We start from the raw sequence: 17393 nt of genomic DNA, 5'->3' as shown, positions 1-17393 counted from the left end.
TGCCGACGACACCGACGCCGACGACAAGCAGCCCCCGAGCAGCAGACCCCCGGAGATCCCGCAGACGCAATGCCGGCCCACACGTACCACCGCGGACTCAGCCGGTAAGTTCCCGCCGGCGCGCGCAATCGCAGCGCTGACCCGCCAGCACCATCGGCCACCGTCGTGCCCTCCTGCGCAACCTGGTCTCCCAGGTCATCGAGCACGAGACCATCACGACCACGTACGCCAAGGCCAAGGAAGCGCAGCCGCTCGTGGACAAGATGATCACGCTGTCCAAGAAGAACACGGTCGACGCCGAGCGCGAGGCGCTCTCGTACCTCTTCAAGCCCGAGGTCACCATGAAGAAGCTCTTCCGCGACCTCAGTGAGCGCTACAGCGACCGCGATGGCGGCTACTCGCGCGTGCTCAAGCTCGAGCCCCGTCTGTTTGACAATGCGCCCATGGCCGTCCTCGAGCTCGTCGACGGTCCGAAGGACCTGCGGTTCTGGCTGACAGCCAAGGCCCTGGCTCGTTACGAGTCCACCGGCCTGCCTGTCGACTCAATCACCCAGAAGAACGCCCAGAAGGTTGTGCGCAACCGCAAGGGTGGTGAGGCCGAGCTTGCCGAGACCGTGGCGTACCTCAAGGCCAAGCTCTTCGCGGACGAGGCCGTGGCCGAGGTTGTGCCCGAGACCGAGGTCGAGGCCAAGGCTTAAGCCGGACGCATGTAGCATTTTCATCCCATTGCCGCGGTCGTCGCGCCGCGGCCGTCATGTATATATCTCTAACTGCAATTGTATGATACGAATACACCCTACACACGGCGCATGCCAACTGCCGCAGTCCGCAGCATCGGCTTTACAAATCTAGCAGGTGCCTGCTGGTTTTTAAAAGAGTGAGTTTAATTTATAGTAAAAAAGTAACGAATGTGAGCCACGCGGTTCAAAACCGACCTGCCCGCCTAATTATATATGTCGGCTGCCGTAGGGCAGCCAGACTGTTTACACTCGTAGCAGCTTAGGCCATCATGGCGGCAATCAGGACAGCCAGACCGGCAGCCGAGAAAGAAGCAACCAGGGTCGAGCCCGAGTTGGTGGTGGCAACAGGGATGCCCGCCGTGGTCGCGTTGGCGGTGGTGTTAGTGGTGGTGTTGTAGGTAGGGTAGTAGGCCGAGGCGGTCGTGGTCAGGGTCGAGAACGTCGAGGTGGTCGAGCACGAGACGGTGGTCGTGGCGGTGCTCTCGGTGGTGACGGTAGCGACACCCGACGAGGGAGCGACGGTGGACGACGGGAGGACCGAGGTCGACGAGACGACGGGAGCAGCCGACGACGAGGCAATCGACGACGACGACGAAGACGACGACGACGAAACCGGGGCGGCCGACGACGACGACGTAGTCGGGGCAACCGACGAGGTCGACGAAGTGGTCGGGGCAACCGACGAGGTCGACGAAGTGGTCGGGGCAACCGACGACGAGGAGGTCGTGGTAGGCTTGGCCGACGACGAAGTCGAAGTGGGGGTGGCCGACGACGAGGTCGAGGTGGTCGAGGTCGACGACGAGGTGGTCGAAGCAACCTTCGACGACGAGTGGACAGTCGACGAAGCCTTGGTCGAGGTCGACGAGGCAGCCGACGACGAGACGGTGACCGAGAACGACGAACAGGTGTCCTCGAACGCCGAGATGGCGGTCGGGGCGTTACCGTTCGGGCAGATGCTGTTCAGGCACGACTCGATCGACGAGGCCTCAGTCTTGCAGAGACAGCTGATGTCGGCCAGCGAGTCGCACGACGACTGCTGCTCGATCTTGTTAAGACAAGCCAGCAGACAGGCCTAGGCAGTCAGTCTCCGCGTCAATTCCGGGCACAGCATGCTTTGCACGCGCATCCCATCCGCACACTTACCGGAGGAGTGGCAACGGCCGGAGCGGTCATTCCCGAGATGACGGCGAGCGCCGCAACAATGGCAGAGAAGGTGGAGGCCTTGGCGTACATTTTGCTATTCAAAAGAATCTGGTTTCTGTACCAAACGAGAGATTTCACACGGATACTGGCAACGGAAGTCGAAGAACTTGCTTGAGCGAGTGACTGTGCGGTTCTTTGAAAAGAAAAAAAAGAGCAAGAACTAGTGGTCGGGTTAATCTATATGAAAAAACTACGCAAAATGAACGAAGGGAACGTCGTAGGCTTGGACGGAGTAGCACTAAACGAGGGAGCCATGTATGGCACGGCAAAGCAAGGATGGAACGGCTTTTCGAAAGGCCTAAGATAGAAGGCGCTAAACAGAAATATTTTGGAGGCACGAGAGCCAGGCACGGCCACGAGTGCGCCATAAGTAAGGAAAATCAAGAGAGATAGAGCTGCAGCCGGCGCGACAGCGGGCAGGATGTGCCCAGGTAAGGCGCGTTCTATATATAGCACCTTCCGGAGTGGGAAATCACGGCTACTAGCGTACCTTAGGGATCGGACCCGCGGGTCAGGGCGGGCAGGATGGGCTAATGGGGTGCGGCCAGGGTGAAGGTACCCGCCTTGTTTTGGTGCACGGCGTGTTTGACAGCGACTCGCGATGGTACCCGCACGGCTAAAGTTGCCGCACGGCTGAGACCACGTGAGGAGTCATAACCGGGTAATTACGCGACGCGCCGTGGCGGTGGAGGCGGTGGAGGCGTGAAAGCATGCATTTTGTCTGCCACTAGCAGCTACTGGCCGCCGGTGCCAGTGGCCTCGCGGTAAAACCGCAGCGCGTTGAAGCCGCCGCTGACAAACACGTCGGGGCCGGTCGGCGCCTTGACCCATCGCGCCGTCCATAGCATCGAGTCGGCCTCGGTGTGCGTGGCCACGTTCTCGCGCTGCTCGATCGACCACACGCGCAGCGACGAGTCGAATGCGGCCGAGAGCAGTTGCTCGCCAGTGAAGTTCCAGTCGAGCGACATGACCCACTTAGTGTGGCCCGCGAGATTGAAGATCTGCTCGCCCGACTTGACGTCGTAGAGCGTGATGATGGACGAGTCGCCGGCGGCGGCCAGCAGCGAGCTCTTCGGCGAGAACGCGACCGCGCGCACGGCCTTGACGTGGCCGGGCAGCGAGTGCAGCAGCCGGGCGGTCTCGGTCGAGAAGATGTATACGCCTCCGTTTTCGTGGCCGCTGGCGATGAAGCGCGCGTTGAGCGACTGCGGTCAGCGGGATCGGCGCGCCACGTACGTAGTCCAGCGATAGGCCGGGTGTGCCGCGCGTGTCAAGCACGCCGGAGAGCGTCGACGAGTCGTCGCCGACCGAGTAGATGTAGACCTTGCCGTCCAGCGATGTAGCCGCAAGGTACTCGCCCTCGGGCGAAAACCGGATCGCCCAGAAGCTGACCTTGTCTGGCGGTCAGACGCCGTGTGCGAGCGCGCACTTACCGTCCGAGATGGTCACGAGGCACGCCGCCGGCTCAGCCAGCGTCCAGATCGAGATCGTGCCGTCAAAGCCAGCGAACGCGACCAGGCCGCGCTCGGTGCAGGTGGCCACGTGGTGGATGCCGACGCGGTGCGCCGTCGAGATCGTGTACAGCGGGGCATGATCGCCGCTGGCGGCCCACACGCGCACGGCCGAGTCGCCCGAGGCCGAGACGACGACGGACGGTGTCGTGTCGAGGCCGTATATGTCCGACGGATGGGCTGCGGTCAGCGCGCCCGCGCGGCTGCTTACCGTCCGCGACGACGGTCGTCGCAAAGTACTTTTTGCTCTGCAGGTCAGTGCCGCACTCGATCGCGACGTACCATGCTGCCGGCGTGGATGGAGGGCGGAGTGTGAGTTGCGGTCGGGCGAGGACGAAACTAAATTTTCCGCGCCGCACAAAGTGCGGCGTTCAGGGGCACCGCGCCGCACGCAGTGCGGCTCGCGCCGTCGCCCGCGCGCCGCCCGCACCGCCCGCGCGCCGCCCGCACCGCCCGCGCGCCGCCCGCACCGCCGGCGCGCCGCCGGCCGCCTGCGGCGCGCGAGCCGCACCGCCGCCGGCATGCACGCCGAAAGCTTAGCAGACTCAGGGGCGCGCTAGCCTCCCTACACGAACGGCGTCCCCGCGCAGCCACACCTCGCGTCCTGGGGCCCAGGCGCCGTGCGGCCGCCGCCGGCCAGCGCGCGCGCGCGGAGGCGGTCCGGCAGCGGCGCCTGCTCCGGCCGCGACACGCCCGTCGTCCGGTCGCCGGCCACCCATCGTCCGGTCGCGGCGGGCCCACGCCGCCCTGTGCGCACTTGTGCGACGCGACCCAGCCTGCCGGCGCGACGCACAGCGGCTGGCGATCTGCACACTTTCTAGCCTGCAGACCACATGCACGCGGATCCACCGCGGCGGCTATAAATCCGACCTGGGCCTGGCTGCACTTGGCGCTGAGTCGCATCGCCGGCGCATCCGCTCGCTTGGATCGACCCAGCTCGTCGGGCTCGCCGCCGTCCTGGGTCGCCCTCGCGCCCACCGCCGCCAGCGCGCACGCTGTAGCGAGCAGAACGCGCTCTGACAGCTCGCAAGATGCCAATTGCACGCCAATTGCTGACCGGGTGTGCCCGTCGTGCTCGGCCGCGGCGCCCGCGTGCCGTCCGCCGTCCAGCCCCGCTGGCCGTGGCGCGTTCGCGGCCCTCTGGGCACAGTCTGTGCCGCCGCCTTGGCCACGCAAAGCGCGCAACGGCGTCCCGCTAGCCAGCGCCCGCCAGCGCTGCACCTGTTCTGCAGCCGCTGCAGCGCTCTGGGCCCTGTGACGGAGCCGTGCGCGCCCGCTAGTGCAGGCGCGAGGTGTGGCAGCCGTCACGACCGTCAACGGTCGCCAGTCCGGCCACCCGTGCGACCGCCAGCCGCCGTGGCCGGCCGTCTGGACGCCCGGGCCGCTGCCGGTCTGGATCAGGCCGCGCGGCCTACCGGGCGAGCGGGCTCGGGCCACACAGACGGTGCTGCGGGGCTGGTGCAGGCCACGGCCCGTGGCCGAGCTTCCCGCCGCAGGCTGCAGGTCAGGACCAGGCCGATCGCAGCTAGCCGACGGGTCGGGTGCCCACGAGCGCACAGGGCCCGTCTGTTGGTCCAGGGGGTTCGCAGGCCGCCAGCGGGCACGGACGGTGCGATATAAAGCGCGATTGCCGGCCAAGACAAGATCTGTCCCTATTGTCTCTCGTTTCCTGCGTAGTCCCTGTCTGTCTCAGACAGCCGGACGTCCACTCGCTCTCATACGCTCGCTCAAATGAACACACTGACCCTGGTGGCAGCCACGCTGGCGCTGGCCTCGGCCGCGCTGGCAAGCACGGTGTCGTGCGAGGGCCAGTACTGCACGGTCACGACGACCAGCGGCCGGTTCAACGGCACCCGCAACCTGAACGGTCTACAGTGGCGCGGCATCCACTACGGCCAGGCGCCGGTCGGCGACCTGCGCATGGCCGATCCGCAGGAGTACTTCACGCTCGACTTTTTGACGCTCAATGACGCGTTCGACGACCCGCCCATGTGCCCGCAGATCGGCGTCGACGGCACGGACGAGGACTGCCTGTACGTGAACGTGTACCGGCCGTACTACACGCACAGCGACGACATCCCGGTCATGGTCTGGATCCACGGCGGGTCGTTCTTCTGGGGCGGGGTGTCGGACCCCACGATCGACGCGTCGTACCTGGCCAACACGGAGGGCATCATCGTGGTGACGATCCAGTACCGGCTGGGCCTGTTTGGCTTCTTCGACGACGGGTCGGACACGAACTTTGCCGTGAAGGACGCGCTGCTGGCGCTAAAGTGGGTGAACCAGAACATTGGGAGTAAGTAGAGCCCCTGAGCCGCACGGGGTGCGGCGCAGCAGTGCTGACCGCAGGCTTTGGCGGCGACGTGTCGCAGATCACGGTCGCCGGCGAGAGCTCGGGCGCGACCATGGTGCGCGCGCTGCTGAGCACCGAGCAGTCGGTCGGGCTCTTCCGGCGCGCGATCATGCAGTCGGACCCGATGGACTTCGGGTTCATGAACCGCAGCGTGTCCACCGGCACGATCCTCGGCCTCGTCAACAGCACGACCGGGTGCACGACCATCGCGTGCATGCGCACGCTCTCGATCGACGCGATCAACGCGGCGAGCTACGAGGTGCTCGAGAGCGCCAACGCCGACGACCCGGCGGTGTCGTTTGTGACGCCGCTGATGCCGGTCATCGACGGCGACCTGCTGACGGCGGACTTTGCCCAGCTGGTCGACAACAGCTCGCTGCCGAACCCGGTGCCGCTGCTGGTCGGCGTGGTCAAGAACGAGGCCAACGGGATCATCTCGGAGGAGTTCCCGAACGTGCTCAACGAGTCGGCGTACGAGAACGCGTTCAAGGCGTTCTTCGGCGCGAACCGCGGCGCCGAGATCCTGGCGACGGGCCTGTTCAACCTCAACAGCGGGGTGCAGGACGCCGTCCGGCTCGAGCTCGGCTCCGCGGCCACGCTGTTCTACTGGAAGTGCCCGACGTACAAGGTCGTCAACGACTGGTACACGAACCTGGCCAAGGACTTCTTCATCTACGAGATCGACATCGGCGTCAACGTGGCCGAGTACTCCGGGCTGTCGGTGTGCGGCGACGGCACCGAGTACGTGTGCCACCAGGGCGACCTCGAGCTGCTCTTCAACACGTACGACAACTCGTCCGGCACCATCACGGCCGACCAGGCCGCGGCCGCGCTCGAGGTCCAGCGCCGCTGGGGCGCGTTTGTCACGCGCGGCAACCCGAACCCGACCGTGGCCGGCGAGTACTACGCGACGTGGTCGCCGGTCCAGAACAACCTGATCATGTCCACGCTCTACATCGGCCAGAACCAGACCCTGCCGTCCGTGTACCTGCTCTCGTGCGGCCTGCTCGGCAGCATCCTGCACTACGACTACCAGGTCTACTCGGAGTAGCGCGAGAGTGTGAATTGCGAAATATATACAGTGCCCGGTCACAGCTCGCGGCGGTTCTCGAACAGCGGCGCGCGCGGCCGCTTGTACGTCCGCTGCGAGACCTTCATGTCCTTGCCGAACTTCTCACTGCCCTTGGGCACGTAGTCGTACGCCGTGTGCTTGCGGAAGTCGCGCTCGGCCACGTCGAGCAGCGTCTCGGCGGGCGCGTGTGCCTGGCGCTCCGCCCGCGCCTCGGCCCGCCACAGCTGCCGGATCTCGCCGTGGCAGTGCTGGCACACGGTGTGCATCCGCTTGACCGACCCGCAGCTCGGGCACTGCGACAGCGCCTGCTCGGGCTTGACCTGCTTGCTGCCCGGCGCCAGCTGCCGCTGCCGCCGCTTCTGCAGCGACGCCTTCTTCTTGGGCGCGCCCAGCACGAGCCCGTTGTCCTCGAGCCACCCGGCGAGGCCGCCAAACAGCCCGCCGCCGGCCTGCGGCACGAGCGCCGCGGGCACGGGAATCCGCAGCGTGATCGGTTGCCGCAGCAGCGCCGACCCGGCGCCGGCCAGTCCGGCCAGGCGCGGCAGCGAGAAGCTTCCGATAGACGCCATTGGGGATGCGATGTGAGGTGTGCGCCCGTCGGTGTGCGAGAGCGAGCGTGCGAGGAGCCGTCTGCGATGGCCGCGTGAGCTGGTCGTGGAGCAAAATTTTCGTGAAAAACTCGGCGACGGGTGTGGCGCGGCCACAGCCACACGCGGGCTGCATTCCGCGTGCGGTCACGTGCTGCGTGCTGCGTCTGTGGCTGGTGCCGCGTGCATCGTCCGCAGCACAAGTGCGCAAACCGTTCCGCGCTCTCGCCACAGACGCGCCGCGCTTACGCACTTGTTCGCAAACGCGTCCTTGTTTTCTTTATTTACCCCTGTTGCGCACCGGCCCTAATTAATATACCGCAACTTTGACGCCCGCAGACGACCATTCCCCGAAATTTTTCGAGATAACCCTTCCAGTGACCCAGGACCGCCTCCCGAGTGCTCCTACAAGCCGCCAGCAGATACCCCGACCGTATAATTGATAGATTGCCGGGCAAGATGTCGACCAGCGCGCACGCCATCCAGCCCAAGTCGTACGTCGGCTTCGATTCCATTACCGGCCAAATCCAGAAGAAGCTGTTCAAGCGTGGATTCCAGTTCAACGTGATGTGTGTCGGTAAGTGCAGTGCCGCGGCGGGCGCGCGGCGGCAGGCGGAGCGCGGCAGGGCGGCCGCGGCTGCCGTCGGCGGCCAGGCCGCGGCCCGGTCTCCTCTCCAGACGCTGACGAGCAGGCCAAACCGGTCTGGGCAAGTCGACGATGATCAACACGATCTTCGCGTCGCACCTGCTCGAGTCCAAGGGCCGCATGGCCCCCCAGGCGCCCGTGCGCCAGACCACCGAGATCCAGGCCACGTCGCACGGTAAGCGCGGCCACGCGCAGCGCTGACGGCAGTCATCGAGGAGAACGGCGTCGCGCTCCACCTGAACATCGTCGACACGCCCGGCTACGGCGACCAGATCAACAACGAGCGGTGCTGGGACCCGATCCTCAAGTACATCAAGGACCAGCACTCGACGTACCTGCGCAAGGAGCTGACGGCGCAGCGCGAGAAGTTCATTCCCGACACGCGCATCCACTGCTGCCTGTTCTTCATCCAGCCCACGGGCCACTCGTAAGTCTGTGCGCGCGCGGCGCTGACCGCAGGCTCAAGCCAATTGACGTCGTCATGCTCAAGAAGCTGACGGACATCGTCAACGTCGTGCCGGTGATCGCCAAGGCCGACACGCTGACGATGGACGAGCGCGCGGCGTTCAAGGACCGCGTGCGCGAGGAGTTCGAGCTCCACCACCTCAAGATGTACCCGCTCGACAACGAGCCGCAGACCGAGGAGGAGCGCGACATGAACGCGCACATCAAGTCGATGCTGCCGTTTGCCGTCGTCGGCTCCGAGACCGAGATCGTGGTCGACGGGCGCATGTCGCGCGGCCGCAAGAGCCGCTGGGCGACGATCGACGTCGAGAACGAGAACCACTGCGAGTTTGTGTCGCTGCGCAACTTCCTCACGCGCACGCACCTGCAGGACCTGATCGACACCACCGCCCAGATCCACTACGAGACCTTCCGGTCGAAGCAGCTGCTGGCGCTCAAGGAGAACTCGGCGTCGTCGCGCCCGATCTCGCCGGCGTCGGTCCCGCCCATGTCTGCGGGCTCGCAGGACTACTCCAACGGCCCGGCCATGAGCCCGCGCGGCATGGTGGCCCACTGAGTCGGCGCGCTGCGCCCCTGACTATCCATTTATCTGTATCCTTAGTTCTGCTGCGGCCAATTTATCCATTACAACCCGACGAGGCGCGCCGCACGGCGTGCGGCGCAGGCGCGCTGCGGCCGAGCCGCACGCCGTGCGGCGCGGTGGCGTGGTGCCGCCGCCACCGGAGCCCCACCGCGGCGCCCGCGGGCCAGCCGCGGGCGCACGCCCCCCGGGCGCCGCACAGCGTGCGGCGCACACACGTGCGCGGGAGGCGGCCCGCCACGTTTACCCGGCCGCAGAGCGCTTACCCGGCCTGCTTATCCATCACAACCTTGACGGTTGTCGATAAAGCCCGGCAGGCAGGCTCTGCCCCGGATCTAGGCCTGAATTATCCTGCTGCGCAGCGTCTGCTCGCTTTTCAAGGACCTTATAGGCCTTGCTAGCAGATAGCCACTGTCTGATAGGCCCAGCAAGCCGACCGGCCCCCCGAACGCGCACCAGCTGTCCCCTCTGGGCTACGCAGATCATTCTCTTGAGAGCAACGAGGTAAGCGGCAAAGCCGGGCGGCCGTGGCGGACGTTAGGCCGGGTCCACCGCGCGCGCGGCGGGCGTATTTAACACAGCAGGTCCGGTGCAGTCCGCCGACACGAAAAAGGCATCTTTGTTCATCATGGCCACCAACCAGACCGCGGAGCCGTACGTGTGCTCCGCCGAGACCGGCGCCGAGGGCTTCAACCTGGGCCTGCGGATCGGCGCCGTGTTCATCATCCTGGCCGTGTCCGCGCTGGCCGTGTTCCTGCCGCTGATAGTGCGCCGCTGGGCGACCAAGAGCGACGGCGGCGTGTTTTCGCCGTCGTCGCCGGTGGCCAAGTACGCCATGATTGTCGTCAAGCAGTTCGGCGCGGGCGTCATCGTGGCCACCGCGTTCATCCACCTGCTGCCGGACGCGTTCGAGAACTTTGAGAACCCGTGCATCGGCGAGCTGTCGTTCGACGCGTGGCCGGGCGCGATCGCCATGATCGGCCTGTTTGCGACGTTTGTGATCGAGACGCTCGGTCACCGTGTGATCCACAAGCACTTCCACGACGCGGAGGGCGGCGAGGGACACGGCGCCGGACACGGTCACGGACACGGTCACGGACACGGTCACGGTCACGGCGGCCACGGCCACTCGCACAGCCACGCCCCAGCCCCCCCGGCCGACGACCTCGAGGCCCACGGCTTCGCCCCCGTCACCCCCGTCCTCTCGTCCTCGTCTCTCTCCGACGACACCCTCGACGACGCCGCCGAGACCGCCGCGCTCCTGCCCACCAAGTCCGCGCTCTCGGTCGAGAGCTCGCTCCTGGTCGACCGCGTCCAGCACAAGCACGCCCACCACGACTTCCACCACCACCACGACCCCTTCCAGCTCTCGTCCGAGATCCGCGACCGCGACCGCGGCCTCGAGACCGAGCTCCACCCCCCCGGCACCACGCGCGCCGAGCAGCTCGCCGCCACGATCGACCGGCTCGGCCTCTACGTGCTCGAGGCCGGCATCATCTTCCACTCGATCCTCATCGGCGTCACGCTCTCGGTCGCCGAGGCGTCGTCCTACACGTCGCTCCTCATCGTCGTGGTCTTCCACCAGATGTTCGAGGGCCTCGCGCTCGGCTCGCGCATCCTGGCGACCAAGTCGATCCCCAACCGCCGCAAGGTCTCGCTCTGCTTCACGTTCTGCACCATCACGCCGCTGGGCATGATCATCGGCATCATCGCCCGGCAGTACCTCTCGGCCGAGTCGCCGGCGTCGCTGTGGGCCATGGGCACGCTCAACTCGCTGTCGTCGGGCATCCTACTGTGGGTCGCGCTCGTCGAGCTGCTGGCCGAGGAGTGGCAGCACGGCGACCTGGCCGACGCCAACATGAAGACGACCGCGATCGGCATCCTGTCGATCGCGCTGGGCGCCTTCCTCATGAGCATTCTGGGCATCTGGGCCTGAGCATGACGCATCGATTTTGTAGCTGGCGCAGAGGCTGCGCAGCGCCGGTTTTGTTTTCACGAGGAGGTCACGACGGTACGAGACGGTAAATAAAAGCTATTCATGCGCGTTCGAGGGCCCTGGTGACGAGGACGAGGCCGCGCTCGCGCGGCTGGAACGTGGCCCAGGCCGGCGCGTAGTGCGCGAGCTCGTCGAGGGCGGGCAGCGCGCCGCGGCCGGCGCCGGCGGGCGCCCACTCGCTCCAGACGCACGTGACGTTGGCGCGCCCGACGACGTCCGCCGCGTAGTCCGTGGCCAGCCGGACCCGGAACCCGCCGGGCAGGCAGGTGCCGGCGGCGACGTCGCACCGGGAGAAGAACTGGACCGAGCCGTAGCTGCCGGCGGCGGTCGTGCGCTGGGCGGACGTGCCGGCGTCGGCGCCGGTCGTTGGCGACGCCAGGACCTCGAGCTCGTACGCGTCCTCGTCGTCCATGTCGGCCGGGAAGTTGAGCTGGCAGAAGCGCGTGTCGAGGCCGCCGAAGACGAGCTCGTACTCGAACGCGCGGCCGGCGGTGGCGGGGACGGCGGCGAGCCGCGCCGAGACCCAGTCGTCGGGCGCGCCGGCGGCGAGCCGGTTGCCGACGTCGAGCCCGGCGATCGAGCACTTTTGCAGCGTGCGGCTGTCCCTGTAGGGCTCGCACGCGACGGCCTGGCCGGCGGCCGACGGCAGGCCGGCCAGGACGGCGCGCGCGAACGGCGCCAGGCCGACGACGGTCGTGCGGCCGCCCGGGCCGCCGCCGGGCCCGATCTCCTGGGCGAAGAAGACCTTGAGCGGGACCTGCTCGGAGAACGGGAAGAGCGCGTGCAGCTGGACGGCCGAGAAGGCGAGCGTGAGCAGCACCAGCGCGCACGACGTGCGCACAAACGTGCGCGACTGCACGACGACGTACACGGCCGGCGCGAGCACGGCCGCGGCCAGCACGCTGAACGCGGCCACGACGACGTACGCCGTCAGCTGCGGGCTGCCGTCCGCGACCGAGAACCGCGTCGCGTTGAGCGCCTGGAACCCGAGCTGGCTGAGCAGGACGAGCGGCACGACCGTGGCCAGGGCCACGTCGGCGATCTCGTAGCCGAGCGCGGCCGGCGCGGCCGGCGCGAGCGCGGCCCGGGCCCGCTTGGACTTCTTGGGCGGCGGCGGCACCGCGCGCGCGCGGATCTCGCCCACGAGCATGGCCGTGCTCGCGGCCACGAGGCACCAGTACGGCACCACGACCACGTACGTGCTCGACAGCGCGTAGTTGACCTGGCACACGACCGCGCCGACCGCCAGCAGCCACCACACCGCCGTCAGCTCGACCAGCACGGTCTGCCGGCCCGTGTTGGCCGGCAGCGGCCGCCGGCGCTCGGCCACGGCCAGCGACGCTCCCAGTGCGGCCACGGCTGCGCAGCAGATGAGCAGCGCCGGGTAGTCGGACGAGTAGAGCAGGTACCGGTTGGCCGCGTGCGCGTACGCGGCCGCCGCGGCCGCCGCCGCCGCCGACGCCCCCAGCGCCGCCGGCAGCCGACCCCAGCCGCGCGTCGTGAACGGCGCGCTGTCGCGGTCAAACATCAGGTGCCCGGCCAGGCCCGTCAGCAGCAGCGGCCCGGCGATCACCGACAGCAGCGACAGCAGGCTGAACACCGGCAGCGGCAGCACCACCATGTGCTGGCCGAGCACGTCGAAGAACGTGGCCGGCTGCTGCAGGCCCGCGTGGTACGCGTCGTCCGGCTCGGCGCGCATGTGCGCCAGCGCCCCCACCGTCTGCCGCGCCACGTCCAGCATGTACCGCACCGCCGGCCGCGTCGTGCTGCGCATGCTGTCCAGCGGCGTGTGGTACCGCGCCCGCGGCCGGTAGTACGCCAGATCAAGGCCCTTGAACCCGGCCATGTCGTAGATCGTGTAGTCGGTGCCGCTGTTGATCAGCCCGAGCGCGAAGCAGTCCTGGTGGACCGCGCTGCCGGTCACCGCGTGCGTCCCCGCCAGCGCGGCCATCGCCCCGTAGTTCGAGCCGCGGAAGGCCACCACGCGGCCGCCCGCGCCGGCGCCCTCCAGGTTCACAAAGTGGTGCACCCGCCGCGCCAGCGGGTGCATCACAAACGTCTGCGACCCCAGCAGGTCCAGCTCCTCGCCCGAGTTGAAGTTGAAGATCAGCGTCCGCGGCGGCCGGTGCGCCGCAAAGTGCGCCACCAGCTCCAGCATGCTGGCCACGGCAATGCCGTCGTCCGTGGTTCCGTAGCTCGTCGCCACTGAGTCGTAGTGCGCCGACACCATCACCGCGCCGTTCTCGGCGGCCGTGCCGGCCGCGGTTCCGTTCAGCACCGCGTAGATGTTCTCGCCCTCAAAGTACGTCAGCAGCGGCCGCTTGGCCAGGACGTGCGTGTCCGTCAGGAGCGTGCCGTGGTCCTCGACGACCTCGGCGCCGGCAGCGCCCGCCGTCGCCGCCTGCAGGCGCGCCAGCAGGTGCTGCCGCACGGCCTCGTGGGCTACCGAGCCGTACGGGTGCGGCTGCCGGCTGATTTCCTGGAGATCGCGCCAGACGCGGTCCAGCGCCGCGTCCGCCGCGGGCTCCGTGCCGGCCCACGCGGCCGCCCACGAGGCCTGCAGCCGGCCCATCGGCCGGTTCTCGATCTGGTACGTCAGCGCGACGATGACGAGGACCAGGATCGCGCGCCAGCTGGCCGCGGCCAGCGTGCGGGACGGAGTCGGAGAGGCCATTGGATTGTTTGGTAGCGGGCGCGCTTGATACGCGCGGGGTCACGTGCGGGCGACGCCGCACCGCGTGCGGCGTCGGCAGCCCCGCGGACAATCACATCACGTGACGCGCGGACCGCCACGTATCGCCAGGCCAACCGCACGCTGCCGCAGACGACATCGAGCACACGGCACGCGGCAACCCGCGAACCAGTGCGACAACAGCAGAGCAGCGAGCGCGGCTCCCGCGCAACCAGGCGGCAATCTCCCGCTCTTTGGCCCCCCCGGCGACGGCCGCGACCCACGACCGGGCCCGTGCAGGCCGGCGCAGCAGGCACGATGCGTCTCGCCGTCTATGGAGTGGTAAGCGGGCGCGCAGGGCGTGCTGACCGCAGTCGACGACGGTCCTAGCGTCGGCGCTCGTGCTGTCGGCGTTCCACCGGCGGCCGAACTTCTACTCGGTGTGCGTGTATCTGGCCCAGAGCAATGCGTCGCTGATGATCCTCACCAACATGAGCATCTTCCTGACGGTGCTCTTCGGACGGCTGGTGCAGATGATCCTGTTTGGAGCGCTGCGCGCGATTGAGATCGAGCACCTGTACGAGCGCGCGTGGTACGCCGTGACCGAGACCTGCCTGGCCATGACGATCTTCCGGGACGAGTTCGACGCGCGGTTCGTCATCATGTTCACGACGCTGCTGTTCCTCAAGATCTTCCACTGGCTGTGCTCGGACCGCGTGGAGTACATGGAGCAGCAGCAGCAGCAGGACCCGGCGGGCGGGCGGACGTTCGCGGTGGCCCTGTACCACGTGCGGATGTCGACCGCGCTGCTGCTGATCAACTTTGTGGACCTGTGGCTGATCAGGCTCGCGCTCAACAACATCTTCACGCACGGGCCGAACATGATGGTCATGTTTGCGTTCGAGTTCGCCATCCTGGCGACGAGCGCCATCGGCGTCACCGGCCGCTACGTGCTCAACCTGGTCGAGATCCGCATCAACACCCAGGCCGAGCGCGAGGAGCAGCGCCGCCGCGAGGAGCAGGCTGCGCGGGCGGGCGCCGACGCCGACCCGTTCGACGACCTGGACGGCGGCGCCGCCGTGGGCTGGGAGCGCAAGGGCGAGTTCATCTTCTACCTCGAGCTCGCGACCGACTTCATCAAGCTGCTCATCTACCTGAGCTTCTTCATGCTCGTGCTGACCGTCTACGGCCTGCCGCTGCACATCATCCGCGACGTCTACCTGACCCTGCGCTCGTTCATCACCCGCATCCGCGACTTCATGCGGTACCGCAAGGCCACGTCCCAGATGAACTCGCGCTACCCCGACGCGACCGAGGCCGAGGTCGCCCGCGAGTCGACCTGCATCATCTGCCGCGAGGAGATGGTGGCGTACGTGCCGGCCGCCGACGACCGCCGCTCGCTGCCGGAGCGCATGCGCCCGAAGAAGCTGCCGTGCGGCCACATCCTGCATTTCGGCTGCCTGCGCTCGTGGCTCGAGCGCCAGCAGCGCTGCCCGACCTGCCGCCGGCCGGTGCTGGACGGCGTGGAGCCCGAGCCCGAGCCGGCTGCGCCGCCGGCGCCGGAGCCGGCCGCGGTCCCGGCGCCGCCGGCCACGCCGCAGCCGGCGGCTGCGCCGAGCCCGAGCCCGGCTCCGGCGGCGGCCCCGGCCCCGACCGCCACGCCGACCGTGCCGACCGCGCTCGCGCTGCCCGACGGCTATACGCTGCCGCCGGGCTGGGCCATGCTGCCGCTGCGGCAGTTCTCGAACGGACTGCAGCAGATCCAGATCCGCGACAACGTCTGGGTGACGCTCGCGACCGTGCAATACGTGGTCCCGCTGGGCGGCGGCGTCGTCGGCGTCCCGCCGGTGTCCTTCACCGAGACCTTTGGGCGCACGCTGACCGAGGACGAGCTGCGCGAGCGGGGCGCGGCCGTGCCGGAGACCGCCGCAGGGGGTGCGGCTGAAGCCGCACCGTATGCGGCTCAACCCCCGCCAGCCGCTCCGTCCGCCGCGCCGCCCGTGCCCACCGGCACCGCCACGGACGCCGCCACGGGCGCCGCCACGGACGCCGCCACGGGCGCCGCCACGGACGCCGCCACGGACGCCGCCACCGGCCCCCTCGGCCGTGGCGTTCCGCCGCCCGAGCCCTAGCCATTTTGTCGAATTCTGTACAATACATCACTCGGTCCACGAGTCGCGGTCGCGCGCGGCCTCGCGCAGCCGCGAGCCGAGCCGGCGGTCCAGCTCGGCCACCCACGGCACATGCGGTGCGCGGCCGTCCGGGGCGTAGCCAAACGCCTGGCGCACGGCAGCGAACGCCCGCGCCATGTGCACCGCCACGACCGCCGGGCGCTCCGGCGGCGGCGGCGCGTGCACGTCGTCCAGCGCGTCATCGTGGTGCGTCGACGCCTTGGCCGACAGCCCCGACCGGAACGTTTTCGGGTCGATCTCGGCCGGCCCGTCCGCCGCCAGCCGCGTATCCTTCACGTGCACCATGTACAGCCCGTCCAGGCCGTACACCGCGTGCTCGCGCGCGGCCAGCGGCACCGCCACGTAGCGCCGGCGCTCGGCCGCCAGCGTGCGCCACGGCGCGTCCGGCCCGCCGCCCGGCGTCGGCGCGTCCGGGCACCGCACGCCGGCCAGCAGCGCGCCCGCGTCCGCAGCGTCGTCCACGTACGTCCAGCGCCAGCGCTGGGCGCGCACAAACTCGTTCCACAGCGCGTGCCGCACGTTCTTCTTGACCCGGTTTGCCACCGGCCGCACTGTCCACGGCTTCTGGCCGCCGCGCTGGAAGAACGTTACCACGGCCGGCCGCGTCTTGGCCAGCCGGCCGACGACCGACCACGGCGGAAAGTACGTCACGTCCACAACCGCCGAGCGGTACACACGCGGCACCTTGACGCCGCCGCCGCGCGCGTCCATGACCGTGTTGAGCCGCCGGAAGTAGTCTGCGCCGAGCCCGCGCAGCGTCGACCCGTCAAACTGCCGGTACCGCACGACGCTGTCGTCTGCGCCGGCCGTCGTCCGCAAATGCAGCAGCGTGTGGAACGGGTGCGCCAGCGCGTGGCCCTGCGGGAACGGCGACACTGGCTGCGCGCTGGTGTCGACGGCCGCCGGGATCGCCGACGGCGGATGCACGCGCAGATCGCACTGCACCGCGCCGTACGCCTCCACGAACTCGGTGTCTGAGATGCCGTACTCGAATCCGGCGGGGCCCTCGTCCAGGAGCGCCGAAGAGAACGTGTGCAGGCCGCGGCCGGGCGGCCGCCGCGCGGCCGCCGCCGCCGCGAGAGCGCAAGGGGGGCCGCGGGAAGTGCGCCACAGAGCTGCCGGTCCGGCCCACGCAGACCGCCAGAAGGGATCGGCCCTGCCGATCATGATCGGTTCGCCGTCGCTGTCGCTTGGCTGTTGCCTAAGTCTTGCGGTTGACCGCCGGAGAATTTGACGTGGCGCATTTAGTGTGGCGCTGTGCGGCGGTGCCACCCCGTGCAGAGCCGCTCAGCAGCCTCAGGCAGCGACTCGGCGAGCGTGCGCCCTGCGGACGACAGCTACACGCTGGCAACCGGCCAGAAGGGCCGCTACGGCGGG

At 68.4% G+C, this 17393-nt stretch overlaps 10 protein-coding genes across 10 annotated transcripts; 5 read left to right on the top strand and 5 right to left on the bottom strand.

Moving 5' to 3' along the window:
* The first annotated feature begins 9 nt into the window (after positions 1–9).
* Positions 10–905, top strand: V1510DRAFT_410174 (mitochondrial 54S ribosomal protein bL17m). Its single transcript, XM_066932682.1, has 2 exons — positions 10–104; positions 149–905. The coding sequence occupies exons 1-2, from the start codon at positions 70–72 to the stop codon at positions 696–698; spliced, it is 585 nt and encodes a 194-aa protein (XP_066791505.1). The 5' UTR covers positions 10–69; the 3' UTR covers positions 699–905.
* V1510DRAFT_166688 (uncharacterized protein) lies at positions 861–2377 on the bottom strand. The gene is made up of 2 exons (XM_066930386.1): positions 1884–2377; positions 861–1812 (listed from the first exon to the last, which is right to left on the bottom strand). Exons 1-2 carry the CDS (start codon positions 1971–1973, stop codon positions 1000–1002), a joined length of 903 nt encoding a protein of 300 aa, XP_066791504.1. The 5' UTR covers positions 1974–2377; the 3' UTR covers positions 861–999.
* A 300-nt stretch (positions 2378–2677) lies between these two features.
* V1510DRAFT_400821 (WD40-repeat-containing domain protein) lies at positions 2678–3739 on the bottom strand (the record flags this gene model as incomplete). Its single annotated transcript, XM_066931984.1, has 5 exons — positions 2678–3148; positions 3180–3340; positions 3377–3634; positions 3666–3702; positions 3737–3739. 5 exons carry the CDS (start codon positions 3737–3739, stop codon positions 2678–2680), a joined length of 930 nt encoding a protein of 309 aa, XP_066791503.1.
* Positions 3740–5108: 1369 nt separating this feature from the next.
* Positions 5109–6920, top strand: V1510DRAFT_410169 (Carboxylesterase). The gene is made up of 2 exons (XM_066932681.1): positions 5109–5750; positions 5804–6920. The coding sequence occupies exons 1-2, from the start codon at positions 5186–5188 to the stop codon at positions 6856–6858; spliced, it is 1620 nt and encodes a 539-aa protein (XP_066791502.1). The 5' UTR covers positions 5109–5185; the 3' UTR covers positions 6859–6920.
* On the bottom strand, positions 6855–7610 carry V1510DRAFT_410168 (mitochondrial 54S ribosomal protein bL32m). The gene has a single exon (XM_066932680.1). The coding sequence runs from the start codon at positions 7446–7448 to the stop codon at positions 6897–6899; it is 552 nt and encodes a 183-aa protein (XP_066791501.1). The 5' UTR covers positions 7449–7610; the 3' UTR covers positions 6855–6896.
* Positions 7588–9212, top strand: V1510DRAFT_372397 (Septin-type guanine nucleotide-binding (G) domain-containing protein). The gene is made up of 4 exons (XM_066931493.1): positions 7588–8043; positions 8159–8287; positions 8320–8539; positions 8572–9212. The coding sequence occupies exons 1-4, from the start codon at positions 7926–7928 to the stop codon at positions 9131–9133; spliced, it is 1029 nt and encodes a 342-aa protein (XP_066791500.1). The 5' UTR covers positions 7588–7925; the 3' UTR covers positions 9134–9212.
* A 265-nt stretch (positions 9213–9477) lies between these two features.
* On the top strand, positions 9478–11202 carry V1510DRAFT_410164 (Zinc/iron permease). The gene has a single exon (XM_066932679.1). The coding sequence runs from the start codon at positions 9786–9788 to the stop codon at positions 11091–11093; it is 1308 nt and encodes a 435-aa protein (XP_066791499.1). The 5' UTR covers positions 9478–9785; the 3' UTR covers positions 11094–11202.
* V1510DRAFT_359643 (uncharacterized protein) lies at positions 11194–13725 on the bottom strand (the record flags this gene model as incomplete). Its single annotated transcript, XM_066930976.1, has 1 exon — positions 11194–13725. The coding sequence occupies one exon, from the start codon at positions 13723–13725 to the stop codon at positions 11194–11196; it is 2532 nt and encodes an 843-aa protein (XP_066791498.1).
* A 261-nt stretch (positions 13726–13986) lies between these two features.
* V1510DRAFT_410161 (uncharacterized protein) lies at positions 13987–15987 on the top strand. The gene is made up of 3 exons (XM_066932678.1): positions 13987–14166; positions 14199–15880; positions 15905–15987. Exons 1-3 carry the CDS (start codon positions 14143–14145, stop codon positions 15954–15956), a joined length of 1758 nt encoding a protein of 585 aa, XP_066791497.1. The 5' UTR covers positions 13987–14142; the 3' UTR covers positions 15957–15987.
* On the bottom strand, positions 15984–17282 carry V1510DRAFT_436443 (uncharacterized protein; the record flags this gene model as incomplete). The annotated part of the gene is made up of 1 exon (XM_066935563.1): positions 15984–17282. A coding segment is annotated over one exon (1299 nt), but the record flags the coding sequence as incomplete, so codon positions are not given.
* Between the last annotated feature and the right edge of the window lie 111 nt (positions 17283–17393).

This window comes from Dipodascopsis tothii (assembly GCF_038497935.1).
Source record: "Dipodascopsis tothii strain CBS 759.85 unplaced genomic scaffold V1510scaffold_2, whole genome shotgun sequence".
NCBI lineage: Eukaryota > Fungi > Ascomycota > Lipomycetes > Lipomycetales > Lipomycetaceae > Neoaidaea > Neoaidaea tothii.
Note: the sequence above shows the minus strand (reverse complement) of the source record. Positions and strands in the feature narration are given on the sequence as shown.

Excerpts from the sequence above, each read along its gene's own strand:
- V1510DRAFT_166688 (XM_066930386.1), bottom strand. The coding sequence starts at position 1,973 with ATGTACGCCAAGGCCTCCACCTTCTCTGCCATTGTTGCGGCGCTCGCC. Across the intron at positions 1,813-1,883 it reads CGGCCGTTGCCACTCCTCCG|GCCTGTCTGCTGGCTTGTCT; the intron begins GTAAGTGTGCGG and ends CTGACTGCCTAG.
- V1510DRAFT_410161 (XM_066932678.1), top strand. The coding sequence starts at position 14,143 with ATGCGTCTCGCCGTCTATGGAGTG. Across the intron at positions 14,167-14,198 it reads GTCTCGCCGTCTATGGAGTG|TCGACGACGGTCCTAGCGTC; the intron begins GTAAGCGGGCGC and ends TGCTGACCGCAG. Across the intron at positions 15,881-15,904 it reads GCCGCCACGGACGCCGCCAC|GGACGCCGCCACCGGCCCCC; the intron begins GGGCGCCGCCAC and ends GGACGCCGCCAC.
- V1510DRAFT_410164 (XM_066932679.1), top strand. The coding sequence starts at position 9,786 with ATGGCCACCAACCAGACCGCGGAGCCGTACGTGTGCTCCGCCGAGACC.
- V1510DRAFT_410169 (XM_066932681.1), top strand. The coding sequence starts at position 5,186 with ATGAACACACTGACCCTGGTGGCAGCCACGCTGGCGCTGGCCTCGGCC. Across the intron at positions 5,751-5,803 it reads GGTGAACCAGAACATTGGGA|GCTTTGGCGGCGACGTGTCG; the intron begins GTAAGTAGAGCC and ends TGCTGACCGCAG.
- V1510DRAFT_410168 (XM_066932680.1), bottom strand. The coding sequence starts at position 7,448 with ATGGCGTCTATCGGAAGCTTCTCGCTGCCGCGCCTGGCCGGACTGGCC.
- V1510DRAFT_372397 (XM_066931493.1), top strand. The coding sequence starts at position 7,926 with ATGTCGACCAGCGCGCACGCCATCCAGCCCAAGTCGTACGTCGGCTTC. Across the intron at positions 8,288-8,319 it reads GATCCAGGCCACGTCGCACG|TCATCGAGGAGAACGGCGTC; the intron begins GTAAGCGCGGCC and ends CGCTGACGGCAG. Across the intron at positions 8,540-8,571 it reads ATCCAGCCCACGGGCCACTC|GCTCAAGCCAATTGACGTCG; the intron begins GTAAGTCTGTGC and ends CGCTGACCGCAG.
- V1510DRAFT_410174 (XM_066932682.1), top strand. The coding sequence starts at position 70 with ATGCCGGCCCACACGTACCACCGCGGACTCAGCCG. Across the intron at positions 105-148 it reads TACCACCGCGGACTCAGCCG|CACCATCGGCCACCGTCGTG; the intron begins GTAAGTTCCCGC and ends CTGACCCGCCAG.